General features: G+C 42.2%; 1 protein-coding gene across 5 annotated transcripts in view; it reads right to left on the reverse strand.

The window, feature by feature from the left end:
- LOC119961930 (tRNA N(3)-methylcytidine methyltransferase METTL2-like) overlaps nucleotides 1–22648 on the reverse strand; it is a 79433-nt gene that overhangs the window by 42980 nt on the left and 13805 nt on the right. For all 5 annotated transcript variants that reach the window (XM_038789493.1, XM_038789495.1, XM_038789492.1 and 2 more), the window contains exons 5-7: nucleotides 16851–16900; nucleotides 4904–4964; nucleotides 4332–4474 (exon numbers count right to left, since the gene is read on the reverse strand). In XM_038789493.1, the coding sequence (XP_038645421.1) occupies nucleotides 4332–4474; nucleotides 4904–4964; nucleotides 16851–16900 (254 nt within the window). The remainder of the gene's footprint in view (nucleotides 1–4331; nucleotides 4475–4903; nucleotides 4965–16850; nucleotides 16901–22648) is intronic.

Raw genomic sequence — 22648 nt, forward strand, 5'->3', positions numbered from 1 at the left:
AGTGGGTAAAGAGGCCATGTCAAGCTGGATCAAGATCAATCTCAAATATTCACTCCATACCTAGATTAAAATCTATATCTACATCTATTTGTACTAATGCAGATCTAGCATGGCATTTTCATTGTGTGCTGCAGAATACAAATTTTTAAGGTTTATTGTATGCTATGAGTGCTACTGATTTATGGTGATTTAGCAAATAAATAGATTTTTTATTACGAGGGATCGGGAATATGGAATTGAATATTAGGGAGTTAGGAACAATAGGAGGTTGGTATTCAGAGCAGGAAAGCATTGGGAAAATAGTGCATAGGTCGCTTTGAGATGTTTTTGCGATCTTCGATCATGGGGGGTGGGGGAATACAGTTCTTGTAATTGCACTAAGACCATTAAATAATTAAATCACAGCTCCATATATTTTCTATATGTAGAAATGTAAAACATGCAGATTGATTATTCATCCACAACATTTATAAATTTTTGGCCTGGGATTCTTCCTAACACAACAAGGAATCATGTTGGGTATGAATTGTCATCCAGGTGCCAGCAGTAATAGCCGTTATGAGATGGAATAAAACACCCAAACAAATGTCATAATTCATTGAAACAGAAATGAGATAAGCCTATTTTGAGGTTCAGATAACAGTGATATATTTTGCAAGCTTCCCTTTCACCAAGTTATAGCATCACTTGAACCCTCGACACGATACTATCTTGTTTCCAGGTTATTTTCAATAATCCAAATAATCATGCTCTTGTTATAAACCCATACAATTCTGCTTTCAACTACAGAATAAACTATCTCATTTTATTATCTATTTTCTATCATATTATTCTGTAGTGGCAACAGACATCATACCATTGCCTTGTATTGAAATCGTGTATTGTGAGAAAAATGGTGATTTTTGTTTTGAAGACAACTGCACTTTTATGGAATTCTCTACAGGGGAATTTGGTAATATTATTTGTGGCGCATTGTTTCTTTGATTTTTACAAAGTTCCATGCAGGAAATACATGTTTAAAGCCCTTTGCAGCTGTTCAAGAATACTTGAGGGTTAAAACATGCAAATTTTGACCCTGTTGCAACGCAGTGGGTACTTTGTACATAGAATGATGTGCAAGATTTCCCAAAGATGTCCCTACATTTTCCACATCGAAGCAACAGGATGCATTTGAGCAGTTACGGGAACCATAGCTCACCAGTGGGGAAAACAACCATTATACATGACTATCATAGTGAATGCATCTCTGCTACTCTCGCACTTGATGAAAAGTGCAAGAGAAAATACATGGTCTGAAGCCCAAATGTAGGGGGTCTTGGCCCAAGATAACTGTGGTAAAATTATCTTGTAGTAAAATTAATTTTGGCAGGTTGTCTGAACTCATCTTTTGTTTACTTATAATATTGTTTTAATACGAGAGTCTACATTTTTCCAACAATTAGGCAGCAGCAATAATGCCTTGATGATGGTAACTAGCTATTCTGAAAGATGATTCTTATATACAATTCCAAACACTTTGCCATCGTGAGATGACTCTTTTGTAATACCTGAAGTTTCCTTCTCTTTGCACATCAGGGGACTTGGCTAAGGTATACCATACAGAACCACTTACTCACACACACACACACACACACACACAAAAGGCAGGCATTCACCTCAAGGTAGTAACTGTGATTGACAGTTGGGGGATTGAGCGTCGAGAGGGCCTATAAAGGTACTGAATCAGACATGATGCATCCTTACAACAGCAGCATGAAGCTGTACGTGTTTCAAAAGTTAGGTTCAGGTTTTCTTTAGAAACTTACCTGCAGAAGGTAAACTATATTTTGAAGAGTTAATAGTTGCATCTTCATTTTTTTCTAAACTAGCGTACGTAGAAGTAACAATTGTTCTTCCTAAAAAGTTTGCCTACCATTCATTCAAAAATGACAAGAAGAAAAAGACAATCTGGTCCATCAAGCCTGCCTCATAGTCACATCACGATTAGACATTCCCCTATCCACTATTAGCCATATAATCTCCAGGGCAAGCCTAAATCCCATTGCCAGTTAGGGGGAAAAAAAAATTGGAATAATTCCTCTCTGACCCACTTAACTACTTCAGGAGGTCCATAGTTATATTATCTGGCATTTCAATCTTTATAAGGCCTGACCTTCACCTTTAGTAGCTTAGGTCTCTTAAAGATAAGCAGAGGTTAGGACTCACTGCAAAAGCTGATAACTTGGTCCATAGGTTTATTAACGAAGAAAAACTGCCCAACATCTTACCCAGCTCTGCCCTTGTGCAACCTGATCCCTAGTCTTCCCCAATCTTCCCAATTTATCAAACTGACAAAGTACATTAATGCAAACACAATTTAGCATTTTAACTATTTTATATACCATTATCAAATCACCCTGAAGTTGTTGCTTTGGTGACTTCCACCTCAATTATTTATAATGCTTTCCCAGCCACCCATAATTTGATATTTGTCCTTTTACTATTCTTTGCCTAAGCCAGCAGGAATAAAACTGTGGCTTTCTATATGTGCAAATAGTTACACAAATAACTGGCCTGGTAGCACAGTGGGTAGCTCTGTTGCTACACAGCACCAGGGACCCGGGTTCGATTTTCGGCTTGGGTCACTGTCTGTGCGTAGTCTACACGTTCTCTCTGTGTCTGCGTGGGTTTCCTCCGGGTGCTCGGGTTTCCTCCCACAAGTCCAGAAAGACATGCTTGTCAGCTGAATTCGGCATTCTGAATCCTTAATCAGTGTACCCGAACAGGCACCATAGTGTGGCAACTAGGGGATTTTTCACAGTAACTTTACTGGTGTTAATGGAAGCCTACTTGTGACACTAATAAAGATTTCTATGATTATTAAATCTGACCTTGTAGGTATTTACATTTTAAATATCTATATTTTTCTTCACAGAATGCAGTTGAAGCTGAATAAAAATACATTGCAATTTGTTCAATTTATTGTCATTCACCTTTTTTCCCCAAATCGGTATGACCTTGAATAGACTTCCATTAATTTATTTTTAAAAAACAGCTCCATTCTCAGATCTTTTTAAAATTACGACCAATATGCACATTGATGTGTTGAGATTGTATGTCTCAATAAATGAGTAACATCAAAATCTCAGTACCTTTGTAATAAAAAGGGAGACTTGTTTTTTTAATACATGTCTGGAGAAACGCATCATAATCAGGTTGAAATATGAATAATGCAAGGTCACATTTATTGTCTCTTTCTAGCTGCTGAAAGTGGAATGAAAATGGCAATCAGAAAAAAAACAGTAACTGTTGTGCATAAAATGCAGAAACTGAACATAAATAGAAAAACTGTTTTTTTTCTTGCTGATGTACATTTACAAATCAGAAGGGGCCTATTGCAGACAAAGACTTGTAACAATGGCAGAAGATTTTCTGGGTGTGATAACCGCTTTCTTAAATTTTTCTTCTGCCTGCTCATTGCTACCAGCATGAGCAATAACTCTACAATGACCAGATAAAAGCAATCCTTTACATGAAAGAGGCAAGGCTGCTACTGGGATCCAACCATGTGATGTTGAAAAATCACTGATTAATTTGAAATTCAATTGCACCTTTAGATAGATACCATAGTCAAAGCTCAGAAGTGAATTCTGTGTAAATTTAATGTCAGAAATGACATTTAAATTAGATTGATTACTCAGGTTTTCAATTTTAAAAGCCATTTTTCAGCACCTTTAATTGACCTTTGTGATCTCATTGATTTTATTATATTGATAAAAGTATTATTTATTATACATCTCTATTTGATTTCTGGTTATGGAAAAAGATAAATACTGCAGTTTTACTATGGTTGGTCACGTAGTATGACCTGCAGATTTCCTCAAGAATCTTCAGAATGTGATGCATAAAAATAGCACTCAGATTTATTGTGCTAAAGACGGTTTTGGTAATTTATAGTTTAATTTTAAATCTACTAAAATACCGTCCAATGCCAAGGCTTTGTTCTCATTCTGGCTTTTGTCCAAGTCACATAATCATTATTTCTGTTGCTGTCACACGTCATCATATATAACACACACCAAAACCATTACATTTTCATACTTTCCTGGAAGAATATTTTAAAATATCTTCATGGGTTCCAAGAAATGTGAAAATGTACAATAGCTGAGAATTCATTTTTAAAAAGCTATTTATTCTAAAACATTCTCTACTTTCTGAAACAAATGGTTGTCGCAAAATAAAATTAACTTCCAGAGTATGTAGCATATAGGTTCCTGTCTAGTTTTGAATGAAATAAACCGAGATGATAAACGAGCAGAAGATGTTTGTCATGGCCCTTCACCTTTACCTACCTCTCTGGGTGAATAGACGAAAGCACAAATACAAGAACAATGACATCAATACTTCCATCTGGAAATGGGTAGGTGGCGCCTGCTTCATTACACAGATCATGAACAAAGGCATAACATTGGGATGCATTGTATGCAGGGTGAGACTACAAAGTAATGAAGAATAAGACAAATAAAGGAATATGGCTACAACAGCTAATTAGTCAGATTTAAATATTTCTCATTTATCAAGTTGGTATTTCATTACTACAATGCAGATACTGCAATTAGAATTCAAATGAACATACAAAAGACACAATTGCTTTTGCATTGTATGATTCCAAACATACAAATTAACTTAATCTGTTTCTCATCTGTTTAAATTTTTATCACTTTCCCCCTTTGAAGCCTATACAAAGCACAGATTTACCCGATTTAAAAAAACATCATTCAACTATAAACACAATCAAAATAATGTTCCAGTGTAAAATTCCAATATATTTGACTAGTTACTATTATTGTTGATATATAAAGGTTAAATAGGAAATTAAAGCAATTTAAGTAGAAGGAAATGAAAAACAAAATCAGATGTATACCTTCACCAGTTCCACGGCACGTGCTGAGAAGTCACAGCAATAAAGGAATGCACTGGGATTGCTGCAGTGAATAGAGAACACTATTAAATATTTTCATTTCCTTGAACATCAGCTACACAGTTTTATCTAAATGCTGAAAAATTTCATTAAAAATTAAGGCGTAGTTATTAAAGCAATTAAAGCAACAAACATCTGAGGAAAATGCTAGGTGTGTTTTGAAAAGGTATAAAATTCAAGTTACTATGAGGTTAATGTGATTTGATTGATTTTATTTTGTTTGTCACGTGGACCGAGGTACAGTGAAAAGTATTTTTCTGCGAGCAGCTTAACAGATCATTAAGTACATGAAAATAAAAGAAAAGAAAAAACATAATAGGGCAACATAAGGTACACAATGTAACTACATAACATCGGCGCCGGGTGAAGCATACAGGGGTTAATCAGGTCAGTCCATTAGAGGGTCGTTTAGGAGTCTGGTAACAGCAGGGAAGAAGCTGTTTTTGAGTCTGTTCGTGCGTGTTCTCGGACTTCTGTGTCTCCTGCCCGATGGAAGAAGTTGGAAGAGTGAGTAAGCCGGGTGGGAGGGGTCTTTGATTATGCTGCCCGCTTTCCTAAGGCAGCGGGAGGTGTAGATAGAGTCTATGGATGGGAGACAGATTTGTGTGATGGACTGGGCTGTCTTCACGACTCTTTGAAGTTTCTTGTGGTTTTGGGCTGAGCAGTTGTCATACCAGACTGTGATGCAGCCAGATAGGATGCTTTCTATGGTGCATCTATAAAAGTTGGTAACAGTTAATGTTGTAGTCACCTGGGGTGGCCATGTCCCGATTTCAAAATGGACACTCATGAGGAGTGTAGGGAAAATTGGCCAGCTACAGGGGACACAAGCAGGTTCAAGGTTTCCTGTGTATTAAGATTTGCAGAACCCAGACAGAACCGAAACCAATAGCCATTTACATACTAATGAGCGATCTCCAGAAACATTGAAACAATCGGGACCAAGACAGACTCCCCGGCGCCAGTGGGAGCTAGGACAAAGGGAGGCCAACGAACACCTAGGGCCCGCCCAACGATCAGGGAACAACTCCAGTATTGGAGAAAATCGATGAGAACGATTGAGACCTGGTCCAATTAATTGGGACCAAGCCCGGGGTCTGCCCAAAAGGGCGCAAAACCCCTGGGACCTATAAGATAGCATCCCCAAGTTCAGTTTGTTCTTCTTGGCCTTGGCTCTCAACGAGGAGAGACCTGCCTAGCAGATGTATCAACGAGTAAGTCTCAGATCAACGCACGCTACGAGATAGACGCTCCTAGCTACTATTCCGTACCAGCTCGAAGCCAACAGAATTAGAAATGGACAAAGGCCATTGTTCCTCTGACCTGGTGGGCCATTCGAAGCTAAGTATAGGCTTTTAGTAATAGTGATAGTTCAGTAAGTAGAGTTTTATGCATGAGTAGTGATTGACTGTGTGTATAATAAATGTGTATTGATTTCAAACTTACTAACTGGTGTATTGAGTTATTGATCAGTACTTGGCTTTGAACCTCGTGGTGGTATCAGAAAGATACCTGGCGACTCTAGAGCAAAGGTTATTAAAACAGAGCAAGTAAAGAGAAAGCACAACGAGCAACAATGTGGAAATGCCAAATTTCCTTAGTTTCCTGAGGAAGTATAGGCTCTATATGATTGCAGTTATATCACCAACAGAGGTACCAAGTTGAGGCCATGGAAGAAGTATTAGCCTGGACATTTACAATGGTTCACCATGCAACAACATAAGCAAAGACCTCAGAAACAGGTTATCCACCTATCCTCTTAGCATCAGCTGATGGTTAGCCCAAAGAAATCAGTAAGAAGAAAGGAACTAAAAGAATTTACAGGTCGGCTGATCAAATACAAGAACGTTATGGAGGAGGAGTAGCATTTAATAGTCTACCCTGTTAATCTCTTATCTAAATTCCCTGATGTAATGTTCACACCTCTTTCAATATATCTGCCCTGTTTTACTCCATTAACTCAATTAGATGCCATGACAAGTATGCACAAAGGAGGAAGCTTGGTTTATTCTTCTAAATTGGAAGGCGTGACCTCATTGCATAGTGTTCAAAAAATAAACCACATAACATATTTTGATAAAATGAGGTGTCCCCAACTGTTCTTGCTGAACAAGGAGCAGAATTCATAATGAATGAAATGCAATATATTGTAAAACCACGCCTGTCTGGTGCTACTCAATATTTAACAAAATGTATCTCGAGTGTATAAAGGTTACAAATCTCTTGTGGTTTAGGCCAAAGCTTTTTCTCCTTAGCCAACAAATGTAAACCATGGAAAAGGAAAAATGTGTATGCATTAAACACAAAATAATCTTACTGTCTTTTCAGAAACTCTGTGCAGTAAACAGTCAATTTTCCCACAGTACATCACAAACCAGAGAACAATGGATACAATAGAACAGTATCCAGTCCTATCTCCAAGCCCCTAAATCATCCATCTCGGCATTGCTGCTCACTCCTTAATGAATGCAGTTCATATTTTTAAAATGGCAACCTAGAATGGGATCAACGCACTGCACCATGAACAATAAGAATGCAGGTTCACGTCTATGTTCCCATACATGGGGATTCTCCTACACTGCAAAGCATTTTGCCAAAGGGAGAAAGTAAAAATTCAGAAGTCAAAGCCTTTTCCTACATTCAAACACACCCATTGACATCTGTCAGTTGCTACGGCATTGTCTGCTGGAGCATAGTGCTTAATGTATGAAAGTAAAATATGAAGTAAATACTTACACATTCAAAATATATAAACATATTTAGTTTCTCGATATTTTGTCCCTAGAAATCCTTGTGGAAGCAGACTTTACTGTACACCTAAATATGATGAGGATTTGCAAATACAAAGATTCACATGCTTCCCCTTTCAACCTTTTCTTAAACACTGATCTCCTATCTTATTCTCTCCAGCTCTAGAGCTGGCTGCATCAAAACATACAGCAGGAGAGGAATTCTATCTCGTGTCTTCTCCTACCCTGGGATGAAGCATCTCACTGTCAGTTAGCAACTCGCCCTCGTTAGCTATATTTTATGTATGCAAAACCAAATGGTGCAGGACTGTTACTGGTGTAATAAAAATGAATGTAGGGGACAACTGGTACTTGTGTCAGTCTTTTATATATGCACATGCATTTCGGTGCCTTTTATTCTGGGCATCAGAGGTATGTTAGTTGGTTAATTTTATATAATAAAATGAACCAACGTGCATAACTCTGATGCCCAGAATAAAAGGCACCAACATATAATATATACAATCAAATTAGAGATAGGTCAGTATCATTTTTTATGATATTCATTGGTTTAGTGATGAGATTTTTCTTTTTTATACATTTGATCATTTAATAGTAAATGAGGATTTCAACTTTAACCTGTTAAATATGCTTTTTCCTAATTTTTCATACAGGATTAAAACATGTTTTCATGTTTTATCTTACTTCAGAGAGACAGAAACCTTGAAGAAATACTGAAGCAAGTGTGACTGGAATCAGGTGGCAGAAATTTAAATGCAGCATAAAGTGTCACAATTGTGACAACATGAATATGTAGTTGGCCGATAGGAACCAAAAGGGTAGAGGTGAACAGTTGTTTTTCAGACTGGAAAAAGGTTACACATTCGGGTTCCAAGTGGCTGGTACCAGGACCACTGATTTTCTTGCTATATATTAATGACCTAGACTTGGGTGTGCAGGGCACAATTTTAAATTTTGCAGTTTTTAAAAATAAATTTAGAGTACCCAATTCATTTTTTTTTCAATTAAAGGCAATTTAGCGTAGCCAATCCACCTACCCTGCACATCTTTGGGTTGTGGCAGCGAGACCCATGCAGAAACGGGGAGAATGTGCAAATTCCACATGGACAGTGACCCGGGGCAGGGATAGGACCCGGTGCCTCAGCGGCATGAGCCAGCAGTGCTAACCATTGCGCCACCGTGCCACCAATTAAATTTTGCCGTTAAGTCAAAATTTGGAAGTATAGAAAATGTGAAGAGGACAGCGATAGGCTTCATGAGGACATCGACAAGCTGGTGGAATGAGTGGATAAGTGGCAAATGGAATTTAACACACAGAAGTGATACTATATAATGAAGGGTACAATTCTAAAGGAGTGCAGGAGCAGAGAGACCTGGATTTATATGTGCAGAAATCCTTAAAGGTGGCAGGGCAGATTGAGAAAATGGTTAAAATGGCACATGGGACCCCGGTCTTCATAAAGAGGCACAGAGTACAAAAGCAAGGAAGTAATGATGAACCAATATAAAATACTGGTTTAGCCACAACTGGCATATTGTGTTCAATTCTGGACATTATGCTTTAGGAAGCTTGCGAAGGCTTTACAGAAGGTGCAGAAAAGCTTTCCAAGAATGGTTCCAGGAATGAGGGACACCAGTTACATAGATAAAATGAAGACACTGTGGTTGTTCTCCTTGGAGAAGGTTGAGAGGTAATTTGATAAAGGTGTTCAAAGTCATGAGGGGCATAGACAGAGTATGTAGGGAAACTGTTTCCAATAGCAGAAGAATCAAGAAGCAAAGGACATAAATTTATGGTAACTGGCAAGAAAAACAATAACAGCATGAGGAAAAAACACTGTGCGAGTGATTAGGATCTGATCTACACTGCCTAAGTGTGGTGGGGGCAGACTCAAATATGACTTTCAAAAGGGAACTGGATTAGCACCTGAAAGGAACAAAAGTGCTGGGCTATGGGGAAATGGCAGGGAAGTGGGACCAGAAGAATTGCTCTTGCAGAGAGCTGGCATGGACACAACAGGCCAAATGGTCTCCTTCCATACCGTAGCCATTCTATTACTCTATTAAAATTAGTAGCCTGACAACTGTGGGCAGTGAATCCACATTTTTTTTTGTAAAGTTAAAATGTGATAGTTTGAAGATTGCTTAGAGAACAAGAAATAGAGAGTAGGCATGGATGGACCATTTTAGGAATGGCACAATGTAACAAGTGGAGTGCCACAGGAATCAGTGTTGGGGTCTCGACTGCCTCTAACCTATATCAATGACTTGGATGACAAGATTGAATGTATGGTTGTTAAATTGCTGATGACATAAAGATACATAGGAAAGTAAGTAGTGAGGAGGACATAAGGTGTCAGCAAAGGAATATAGATAGGTTAAGTGAGTGAGCAATAATCTTGCAGATAGGAATATAACATGGGAAAATGTGAACTTGTCCATTTTGGCAGGAAGAATAGAAAAGCAGTACAGAAAATGTAAATGGGGAGAAATTGCAGAACTCTGGCGTACAAGACTTCTGGTGGCGACCATGACATAGACTATCGCAAACTTGGTGGCTCCCATGTGAGGTAGCGCATTTCGTTAAGGCCGGTTAGGCGGCAGTACACAGCAGGATTGTACTTCAAAGATTGAGAGGTGAAAGCTCCGGTATTCAACTTCCCAAGGTAAGCGCTGAAAAAAAGCAGCTGCAGGCAGACTGGGAGGCCTTCGCGAGCGCAGTTGAAGGTTTGACTTTCATTTGAAAGTGGCGCATCAGACAAGACTAAGGAAGGACTGGGTGGGTCAGGTCTTCCATTCGGGACTTGGCATGATGACGAGAGGGGTGGCTGTGTTGATCAGCAAGAAGGTGGCTTTCACAGCGGAAAAGATTGTGACCGGTCCGGGTAGTAGATTTGGGCTGGTGAGCGGGTTGGAAGGTTTCCCGATGGTGCTGGGCAACACCTATGCCCCAAACGGGGATGATGTGGAATTTTTGAGGCGGATTCTGGGACAATTCTGGATTTGGATACTCACAGATTGATTATGGGGGGGGGGGACTTTAACAGCGTTAGACCCGGTGCTACACCGATCTTGCTCTAGACTCAGGAAGGGCAGCATGGTATCACGGTACGGTAGCACAGTGGTTACCACAGTTGCTTCACAGCTCCAGGGTCCTAGGTTCGATTCTCGGCTTGGGTCACTGTCTATGTGGAGTTTGCATATTCTCCCCGTGTCAGCGTGTGTTTCCTCCGGGTGCTCCGGTTTCCTCCCACCGTCTAAAGATGTGCAGGTTAGGTGGATTGGCCATGATAAATTGCCCTTCGTGTCCAAAAAGGTTGGGTGGGTTTACTGGGTTACGGGGATAGAGTGGAGCCCTGGGCTTAAATGGGGTGCTCTTTCCAAGGGCCGGTGCAGACTCGATGGGCCAAATGACCTCCTTCTGCACTGTAAATTCTATGATTCTATGTCAGTGATGGCTAGGGAGCTGTCGGAGTTTATGCAGCTTATAGGTGGGGTGGATCCGCGGCGCTTCACGAGACCTAGGGAATTCTCCTTTTTCTCTCATGTCCATAAGGGCTGTTCCTGGATAGACTTTTTGGTTTTGGATAAGACATTGATAGCACGAGTGGCTGAGGTGGAATATTTGGTGATTGTGGTGTCTGATCACGCACCACACGGGTTGGGTCTACGAGCAGAAAGGGCATCCCCCCAAAGGCCCCAGTGGAGGATGGATGTTGATCTTCTTTTAGATAAAGGGACTTGTGAGCAGATAGAGGGGGCAGTTCACAATTATGTGGACCAGAACAACACGGTGAGGTTTTTGCTGGTGTGGTGTGAGAGGTACTGAAAGCTGAGATTCGGGGAGAGCACATCTCGGTCCTTGCACACAGGCTGAGGATGGAGTGGGTTGAGCAGTCAAGGCTGATGAAGGCAATTTTGGCAGTTGATCGTAAATACTCAGAATCAGCCAAGGAGGCGCTACTGAAGGAGTGACAAAGGCTCCAGATGGAGTTTAAACTGGTTTCTACCAAAAGGCAGTGAGGCAACTGCTTAAAGCTAGAGGGGTGTGTATGAATATGGGGAGAAGGCCAGTAGGATGCTTGCTCACCAATTGCGGAAACAAGCAGCGGCAAGGGGGATAGGTAGGTTGAGGGACGAGAGTGACAACTGTACCACCCGGACCGGTCACAATCTTTTACGCTGTGAAAGCCACCTTCTTGCTGATCAACACAGTCACCCCTCTCGTCATCATGCCAAGTCCCAAATGGAAGACCAGACCTACCCAGTCCTTCCTTAGTCTTGTCTGATGCGTCACTTTCAAATGAAAGTCAGAGTGTGGCACGGTGGTTAGCACTGCTGCGTCACAGCACCAGAGACCTGCATTCAATTCCGGCCTTGGGTCACTGTCAATGTGGAGTTTGTACATTCTCCCCGTGTCTGCGTGGGATTCCTCCTGGTACTCCAGTTTCCTTCCACAGTCCAAAGATGTGCAGGTTAGGTGGATTGGCTATGATACCATCATAGATTGTCTTAGTTTCCAGTGATGTACAGGTTAAATTACGGGATTATGGGTTATAGGGTAGAGTGGATAGGTGGATACTCGATGGGCCGGATGGCCTCCTTCTGCTCCAGGGGATCCGGAGGGGATTAACGGAATTATTGATACTTTCTATTGGAGACTGTACCAGTTGGAACCTCCACTGGGAGATGAAGGGAGAAGATGCTTTATAGTTAGGTTGGAGTTTCCGAGGGTAGAACAAGCAAGAGTGCAGGGGCTGGGGGCTCCAGTAGGGCCGGGGGCTCCAATAAGACGGTGGGAGATGATGGGAGTGTGTGGGGTCGATGCAGTCCGGGAAAGTCCTGGGCCCAGACGAATTTCCTGTCAAATTCTATCAGCGATTTGGGTTGCTGCTGAGTCCCTTGTGGGTGTGGATGTATAACAAAGCACTGGAGGAGTGCGAGCTCCCCCACAACACTGTCCCAGGCATCGATCTCACTTATCCTAAAGAAGGACAAAGACCCTGAACAGTGTGGGTCTTACCAGCCGATCGCTCCATTGAACATTGACGCAAAACATCTGGCAAAGATTTTGGCCACACGAGTTGAGGGTTGTGTGCCAGATGTGGTTGGGGAAGATCAAACATGGTTTGTTAAGGGTAGGCAATTATCGACTAATGTACGGAGGCTATTGGATGTGATAATGATGCCCAGGGGGGAAGGAGGCGGAAGTGGTGGTGCCTATGGAGGCGGAGAAGGCATTTGCCCAAGTGGAATGAGTCCACTTGTTTGATGTAATGGAATGGTTTGGGTTTGGATAGGAGTTTGTCAACTGGGTCAGATTATTGTACAAGGCCCTGAAGGTGAGCATCCTGACTAATGGGCTAACTCTAAGTACTTCACTTTGCAGGGTGGGATGAGACAGGAGCGCCTGCGCTCTCTCCATCGCTCTTTACCCTTGCGATTGAGGCATTAGCGATGGCGCTTCTGTCCTCTACAGAATGGAGTGGTATTGAGCGGGGGTGGAGCACCTGGTCTCCCCATATGCAGACGGCCTCCTACTGTATATATCAAACCCTGCGGAGTGCCTCGGTAAGATAATGGAGATTCTGAAAGAGTCCTTCTCTGGTTATGAGCTCAACATGACAAAAAGCGAGGTAATCTTCCATTCCGATTGGTGAGGTCGAGTTTCCGATACCTGGGAACACGTGTGGCACTAGATTGGGCCCAACTCCAGAAGCTAAATTTGGCAAGAATTGTGGAAGGGATGAGAGAGGACTTCAAGAGATGGGATATGTTGCCACTGTCCTTGATGGGGGGAGTTCAGACAGTAGAAATGGTGGTTCTGCCGAAACGTCTGTTTATATTCCAGAGTCTCCCAATTTTCTTGCCCAAATCGTTCTTTATGAAGGTTAACAAGCTGATCCTGAACTTTGTGTGGGCGGGGAAGATTCCTTGAATCAAGAGAGCTTTCCTGGTGAGAGATAGGTGAGGGGGTGGCCTGGCGCTCCCAAACTTAAAAAATTATTACTGGGCTGCAAACATTGTCATGGTCCGGAAGTGGATGGAGGACCAAGGATTGGTATGGGGAAGAGTAGAAGAACCCTCATGTAAGGGGACCACCTTGAGGGCACTGGTTTTGGCCCCTGTGCTGTTCACTCCAAATAGATATCCATCGAATCCAGTGGTAATCTCCACACTGAGTATGTGTATAGAGGCGCTGATTTGCAATAACTATAGATTTGTCCAGGAAAGGTGTAGAGAATGGGACCAGATGGGGATTAGATGCTTTCCGGACCTGTTTGTGGGAAGGAAATGAGCAGACTTGACTGAGCTGGCGGAGGTTTACCAGTTAACTAACGGTGATAGGTTCAGATACCTTCAGATTAGGGCCTGAGAAAGGAGGTGGGTTCGTTCCCGATGTTGTCACCCCTGGGATTACAGGATAGGCTCTTACCAGAGGACGAGACTGGGAAAGCTAAGATCTGTGATATCTGTGCATGCAGAGCTGACCAAAAAGGAGGAAACATCAATGGAGGCTATTCAGCTAAAATGGAGGAGGAATGGGTGGGGGGTGGGGGTGTGGGGTGTGATGCGAGGGGGGGATTTGGAAGGAGTCGTTGCGCAGGACTAATCCTTCCTTGCATGAGCCGGACACGGTCTTATCCAATTCAAAATGGTGCAGAGCGCGTATGACGACAGCCAGTTTGAGCCAATTCTTCTTGGGAGTAGCAATCATTGCGTGCGGTGTGCTGAGTACCTGGCGAACTATATCCATATGTTCTGGGGTTATCTGAAATTGGTGGGGTTCTGGAAGGGGGTTTACTGATGTACTGTCAAGGGTATTGGGAATGCTGTCCTCATGAGTAGCAATTTTCGGAGTGTCTGTTGATCCAGGTGCTTTGGTGAGGAAAGAAGCCCATGCGGCAGCATTCACCTCTCTGCTGGGCAGAGGAGGATCTTGCTGAGTTGGCAGGGTTCGGAACCGCCAAGGGTACAGGACCGAGCTGCATTCATCCACTTAGAAAAGATTAAGTTTGTCATGAGAGGAATGGACGAGGGGTTCTACGTGAGGTGGAAGCTGATCATCGACTTCACAATACTAAAATGTCATTGGGGTGAGGGGAGGGTTGAGGGATATGTTGGTTAAATAACTCTTTGTGGGGAGATAAGCAGGATTGTATGCATGTTGGGTTTACCATGTTATCTTATTAGATTGTTATACGATATGTTATTACATCACGGTTTGTTTGTTAATGCTCTTTGATTGTTCTTGTCTCAGATAAATTATCTTTAAAGAAAAACTGATGTACAGAGGGATCCAAGTGTTCCAGCACATGAATCACAAAAAGTTAGCATGCAGATACAGCAAACAATTAGGCAGGCAAATGGAATGTTGTTGTTAATTGCAAAGGGAATAGAATATAAAAGTAGGGAAGTTTTGCAACATTTGTACAGGGCGTTGACGAGACCACATTTGGAGTGTCCAGTTTTGGTCTGTTACTTAAGAAAAGATATAACTGCTTGCATTAGAAGCAGTTCAGAGAAGGTTCACAACTGATTCCTTTGATGAGAGGGTTGTCATATGAGGAAGGTTTGGCCCTGTATCCATTGAAGTTTAGAAGAATGAGAGGTGATTTTATTGAAACATATAGGATCCATAGGGTGGATGTTGAAAGGATATTTCCGCATGTGGGACAGACAAGAACAAGAGTACACAGTTCAAAAATATGGGGTGTCCCATTTAAAACAGATGAGGAGAACTTTTTTCTCACAGAGGATCGCGAGTCTGTGGAACTTTCTTCTCCAGATTGGTAGAGGCAGGGTCATTGAACATTTTTAAGGCAGAGTAGATAAATTCTTCACTAACAAGGTATTGGGGGGTAGGCAAGAAAGTGGAGTTGAGCCACACTGAGATCAGCCATTATCTTATTGAACAGCGAAGCAGGCTTTGGAGGTCAAATGGCCTACTCCTGTTCCTAAGTGTGTACCTCTTGCTCCATCAGTAATATATATTTGAATTCCGTAGTGCTCAAATTTCCTGGGTTGTTCTTTATGCTGTTAATCGTAGATTAGGTTTTGTCCACCAGCAGCAGGACAGAGGACAAACATCAACAACACAGAGTTCAAACAAATAAATCCAGTGGAGTCATAAAAGGCAGCCAACATTGTGGACCATAAAGCAAAATACTACAATAATTGGAAAATTGAAATTCAGGAAGCACTCAGCAGAATCTGAGGAGGGAACAGGTAAGTTAATATTTTATGAGACGTGATTCAGGTGTGACCCTTTTGCCAGACCTTTCATGCAACAGCGGAATCGATATTTGAATGGAGCAATGTTCAGCCACGGCAAGCAGTAAGCAAACTTAGAGCAAGACATCAGCAGAGAACATTCCCTACATTTTTCGAATAGAATTTTTAAAAAACTTATCTTTTTTTGCGTTTAAAATCATTTTTCTAACCATGTAGTCACATTCCTCTTAATTCCATGTACCATTACATTTGCTATAAGTCATTTACGAGGTACCTTATGAAATCAATTAGAAGTTCCATATAAACCACATACATGCACTTTTAGATCTTTTTTTTTCAAGGAATATTTTTAGGTCAATCAAACAAGTCATGTTGCTTGGAAATCATTTCTTATGTTTCTCCAATTGTTTGAGTGATTTTATCCAGTTGCTAGCAGTTTGGCAGCAACTGAAGAAAGACTAATTTTATCGATAATTGGCTGGCTTATCCCCATTTATTTTTCTTGAGGAGCTAAAGTGGGATATATTTGCCATCCCCAAATCCTCTGGCAAAATTTTCTGTCTCTGTTCCAGAACAAACCATGTAATTAACAGTACCGGATTGTCTTTTGCAAGAGATCAGGAATTAAGGAAAACTAGTTCAAGTGGGTCCGTTCCAAATCATTCAACTGTGTTTGATAAATGTTCCACTGAGAATTGGAAGTGATTTGCGCGCATACATTCTGTTTTTGTTCTCCGTATATACAATACATAAAATGTTTTCACATGTGAAGTCATATCTAATACTAAGTGAGGTACTATTTGAATACCTATTTATACAATATTTTGCAATGGCTTAATGTACTATTTGAATAAAACTGTATTTGATTCTATAATGTTAGGTTTAATGGCAATTGCTTTACTTACCGAATTTCATCCAGGATGGGAAAAACACTATTTCCAGCACCGCATCCAACCTAATGATACCAAAATCAAGCACAAACTTTCAGTTTTCACTAAGCAAGGAACATTTATATGATTCTGAAATAAATTTCAAACAATATTTGGGTGGGCATAGTCTGAATCCTACATACTTAGGATTCAGTCCCTGGTTTATGCTTTAGTAGCTTATTTCAGTCAGGGTGACAGGAGATACCGCATTAACTTCAGCACCTTTCAGTTAAGCAAGAGAACAAAATGGCTAGAAACACCACTTCTGAATTCTGTATATGTATGTATGTCTGTACATTATAAATGTTCCAGTGACCTCTATTGGAAAGGGATTGTGTGGAAGCTAGGTGAGGACAGGATTAGTTTTGGTAATCTACTGATACTCCGATATGAAGAATGAATGATCACATGAAGCACTAGAGGGCTGCTGAAGCAGGCAGAATCATAAGTCAGCGCCATTAGTAAAGAAAAGGTCAAGCATTCATTATAAAATATGTGGACAACATTTTTATTTATAAGGCCAAAGATCAATTGATAAGGTCGTGGTTAAAACTGTTTAAATGGAAGTTTTCCTGTTGCTTATTTAAACTAAGGAATAATCTGTGCACATAAGAGTATATGCATTACAGTCTGATAGCCTGTACAAATTTACACAGTTGCATGCTATACTTGTAACACTTTATGGGAAGATGGTGGCACAGTGGTGTGACTGGAGTAGTAATCCAGAAGCCCAGGCTAATGCTCTGGGGACACTGGTTCAAATCCCTTCATGGCAGCAGCTGGTGGGATTTAAATTCAATTAATTTTAAAAATCTGGAATTGAATGCTAGTTTCAGTAATGTTGACCATGAAACTATCATTGATTGCTGGAGAAACACATATGGTTCACTAGTGTCCTTTAGGGAGCAAATTCTACCGACTTTACTTGGTCATGTAACTCCAGCCCACAGCAATGTTGTTTCTGCGTTCTGAAATGTCCACTCAATTCAACAGCAATTGGGGATGGGCAACCAATGCTTAAAACTGAGGCTATCAAACTGTCATTTAATAATTTACAATACAATAATTTAATGAAAGAGGCACGATTGTGCATGATTAGGACTTTTGATACTAGTAGAGAGAGTGGAGTTATTTCTGATCTGTAGGTTATCAATTAATTGAGTGTATGTTGTAAGTAAAATAATTTTGTGGAACAGCACCGAAAGGAAGTCAACAATTCTCATTCTTTGCCATTCATTATGAGTGTAATTTGATGGCCCTTTCCATTGGATTAAACAGAATATAGAAATTTTACATACACAAAAAAATGTGATGATTTACGTTTGATACTTTGTGCAAATTATGACAGGATCCTAAGACAGGAGACCGTAAATATGCAACTGTTGAGTCACACCTTTTTATAGGGCGTATATTTTTCTTCTTCGCCTACTAATATTGGTTAGAATTACTAGTGTGAATTTAGACAGGTTGCAAATGCCATTTTTAAAATTCTTTCAAGGTGTTGATTCCCTTACTTCCCATTTCTTTTAATTCGTGCCTATCATTTTGATCCATGGATATTTAATGGACATATACCTTTGAGTCGAGCAGAGGAAGTGAAGAACATAAAAGTTGCAAAATAGTACACTGTGCTATTGGAGATTTAGGTTTTTAACAGCAGAACTCAGACTGTCTGGCATCCGAGAGATCTGAGAGATTCGGTTGGCTGGTGGCCAATGAATTGGCCAAAGGCCGTATTTTGCCTGGTGACAAGCGGTGATTGGGTCCTATCCGTCTGGAATGGTTTTGCAGAGAATCCAGGAAGGACAGTCGAGCTCAGAGAAGAAGCTGTGAGTCTGCCTGTCTGTCTGTCTCTCTTTCTCCAAAACATAGAACATAGAACATACAGTGCAGAAGGAGGCCATTCGGCCCATCGAGTCTGCACCAACCCACTTAAACCCTCACTTCCACCCTATCCTCGTAACCCAATAACCCCTCCTAGCCTTTTTGGACACTAAGGGCAATTTAGTATGGCCAATTCACCTAACCTGCACGTCTTTGGACTGTGGGAGGAAACCGAAGCACCCGGAGGAAACCCACGCAGACACTGGGAGAACGTGCAGACTCCACACAATGAGCCAGCGGGGAATCGAACCTGGGACCCTGGCGCTGTGAAGCCATAGTGCTAGCCACTTGTGCTACCAAAAGCGCTGCACATTTGCTGCTTTCCGAACCTGCAGAGATGTTTTTCAGACCTTGATGAATCTGCAGTGAAAAGCACCACAGACTGAAGGCAAAAACCTCGAATTGAAGGCCTACACTGAAAAAAGATGTACTGGAAGACATCAATCTGAAACAGATTTTTAACCTTTTTACTTATTATCTTTCTTTACATCCTGGGGTGAGTTATTTACTCATAGTTATTGTTATTAATAAGAATGAATAGTCGATCTGATGTTTTATGTATCAGATCCATTGGGAGGTATTGGGGGAATTATGAACATTTTAGAGGATTTGGGCCGGTTTTCCAGATACAAGTTAAACATGGGGAAGAGTGAGGTCTTCCTGATCGAGACAAGGGGACAGTAGAGGAGGTTAGGCAAGGTGGTGGGGGCAAGCTTTAGGTATTTGGGCATCCAGGTAGTGGGGGTTGATCACAACTACATAAATTGAGTTTAGCGCAGTTGGTGGAACAGATGAGGGGGGATTTTTAGAGGTGGGATATGCTCCCATTATCACTGGCAGGGTGGGTGCAGACAGTGAAAATGGCTCCCGGGTACTCACGAGGCTCTTACTTGTTTTGCAGAAACTCCCGATCTTCATTCCCAAATCTTTTTTCAGAGGGTGTGGGTGGGAAAATCCCCACGGATAATGGAGGAATGGAGGTGCTGTTGGAATGGGGATCGGGGAGGGGTCGGGCTGGCCTTGCCAAATATAATAAATTATTATTGGGCTACAAATATAGCCATGGTTAGGAAGTGGGTCTTGGGCGAGGGGTCAGTGTGGGAGCAGATGGAGGCAGCCTCTTGTAATTGCACAAGCTTCGGGGAATTGTTGACGGCACCTCTGCCGTTCTCACCGGCCAAGTACTCCATGAGCCCGGTGTGGTGGTGGTGCTGGCCCTGAGGGTGTTGGGACAGTGGCAGCAGCATCTGAGGCTAGAAGGTGCCTCAGTCTGAGCACCAATTTGCGGGAATCATAGATTTGCACTGTGGTAGTGGGGGTGGTGGGGCGGGGGAGTTTGGACACGTGGTCTCAGGGGTGGCGGCGAGCAGGGATCAAGTGGTTTGGGGACCTGTTTGTGGGAGGCAGCTTTTCGAGTTTAGAGGAACTGGAGGAGTATGAGTTGCCCAGCGGAAATGAGTTCCGGTACTTACAAGGGCGACATTATGTGAGGAAGCAGGTGCCGTCCTATCTTGATCTGCTGCCCCCGGAGCTACAGGATAAAGTGATATCGAAAGCAGGAGTGGGTGAGGATAAGTTATCTGAGATTTACAAGGAGTTAATGGACTGGGAGGGAGCCCCGGTAGGAGAAGTCAAACGGAAGTGAGGGGAGAAATTGGGGGAGAAATGGAGGCTGGGGTGTGGAAGAAGGCTTTGAGGAGGGTGAATGCATCTTCGTTGTATGCCTTATTCAATTCAAGGTAGTGCATAGGGCATATTTGAAGGTGGCTGGAATGCGCAGGTTCTTTGAGGGGGTGGAGGGCGGTGCGCAGGGAGGTCCGCGAACCATGTCCACATGTTTTGGGCATGTCCGAAGCTGAAGGGGTTCTGGCGGGGAGTCGCAGACGTAATGTCCAAGGTGCTGAAGGTGAAGGTGGCCCCGAGTCCAGAAGTGGCGATATTTGGGGTGTCGGAAGACCTGGGAGTCCAGGGTACAAGAGAAGCCGACGTCTTGGCCTTTGTCTCCCTGGCAGCCTGGATTCGGAATTTGTTGGAGTAGAAGCACTCGGAGCTGCCCAAGCCGGAAGTGTGGGTGAGCGACCTGGCGGAGTTCCTAAGGCTGGAAAATAATTAAGTTTGCCTTAAGACGGTCAGTGGATGTGTTTGCCCGGAGATGGAAGCCATTTATCGACTTCAAGGAAAATTAAGATGGCAGCGGGTGGGGTGGGACAAAGAGGTTAAAATGGGGAAGGCAGGATGGGTGGAAGGAAACAACGGAGGTTGGGGGGTGGGTAGTTATTTATTTGTGATGAGATTTTCTGTTTGTTCTTAATCTGGTTTTGGTTGTGTTTATTGTATATACAAATGCATTAATAAAAATATGTATTTTTAAATGAATAGTGTTTAAATTTACAAACCTGGTGACTGTAGTTATTGGGCAACCAAAAACAAGAGACTTCAGGTATTTTCTACAAATTAATTGATTTCAGTTGTTCCATGCAAGAGCAGTGTGTACCATTTACAAGATGCAATGCAGCAACTTACCGAGGCTCCTTTGATAACGTTTTGCAGTCACGTGACCTCTACTACCTACTTGTGACTCTGGCCAGGGTGTTGTAGCAAAGGAATGTGATTATCATTCACAAGGCCAGAATTTATTGTCCATCCCTAATTGCCCCAGAGGTGGTGGTGTGTCACATTCTTGAACCACAGTAGTCCGTGGTGTAGGTGGTTAGGAAGGGAGTTACAGAATTTTGACCCAGTGACAGTGAATGAATGGCAATTTAATTCCAAGCCAGGTGCATGGTTGGAGGGTAACTTGCAGGAGATTGTGTTCCCATGGATTTGCTGCCTTCTCCTTCTAGGTAGTAGAGGTCACGTGACTGCAAAACGTTATCAAAGGAGCCTCGGTAAGTTGCTGCATTGCATCTTGTAAATGGTACACACTGCTCTTGCTATGTATCAGTGATGGTGGAGAGTGAATATTTAAGGTGGTGGATGAACTGCTGATCAAGTTGGTTACTTATTGTTCTGGATAGTGTAGAGCTTCAGGCAAGTGCATAGAATGCCATCGCTCTCCTGACTTGCGCCTTGTAGAATATGGTCAATAGGCTTTTGGGGAGTCAAGTGAGTTACTTGCCCCAGAATTCATAAACTTTGTCCATTCTTAAGGTTGCAGAATTTACATGGCACACAAATAAGTTAAAATGATACTTTAAATATTTATAACTTGAAATGAAATGAAATGAAAATCGCTTATTGTCACGAGTAGGCTTCAATGAAGTTACTGTGAAAAACCCCTAGTCACCACATTCCGGCGCCTGTTCGGGGGGGCTGGTACGGGAATTGAACCGTGCTACTGGCCTGCTTGGTCTGCTTTAAAAGCCAGCGATTTAGCTCTGTGAGCTAAACCAGCCATATTCAACAACCAACGACATATTCAAAATACATGGCATCATGATGCACATTAAGAATCAGCGATGTTCTGGAGATTTCAATTGGCGGCCATGAGCTGATCGGTCACATACAGGTGGCTCCCGCTTGGACACTTTTGTTTTTGGCCCTTTCTACCCGGTGCAGCAGCAGGGGGCAGCAGGGTAGCATGGTGGTTAGCATAAATGCTTCACAGCTCCAGGGTCCCAGGTTCGATTCCCGGCTGGGTCACTGTCTGTGTGGAGTCTGCACGTCCTCCCCCTGTGTGCGTGGGTTTCCTCCGGGTGCTCCGGTTTCCTCCCACAGTCCAAAGATGTGCAGGTTAGGTGGATTGGCCATGCTAAATTGCCCGTAGTGTCCTAATAAAAGTAGGGTTAAGGGGGAGGTTGTTGGGTTACGGGTATAGGGTGGATACGTGGGTTTGAGTAGGGTGATCATGGCTCGGCACAACATTGAGGGCTGAAGGGCCTGTTCTGTGC

The sequence above is a fragment of the Scyliorhinus canicula genome, chromosome 2 (genome assembly GCF_902713615.1).
Source record: "Scyliorhinus canicula chromosome 2, sScyCan1.1, whole genome shotgun sequence".
NCBI lineage: Eukaryota > Metazoa > Chordata > Chondrichthyes > Carcharhiniformes > Scyliorhinidae > Scyliorhinus > Scyliorhinus canicula.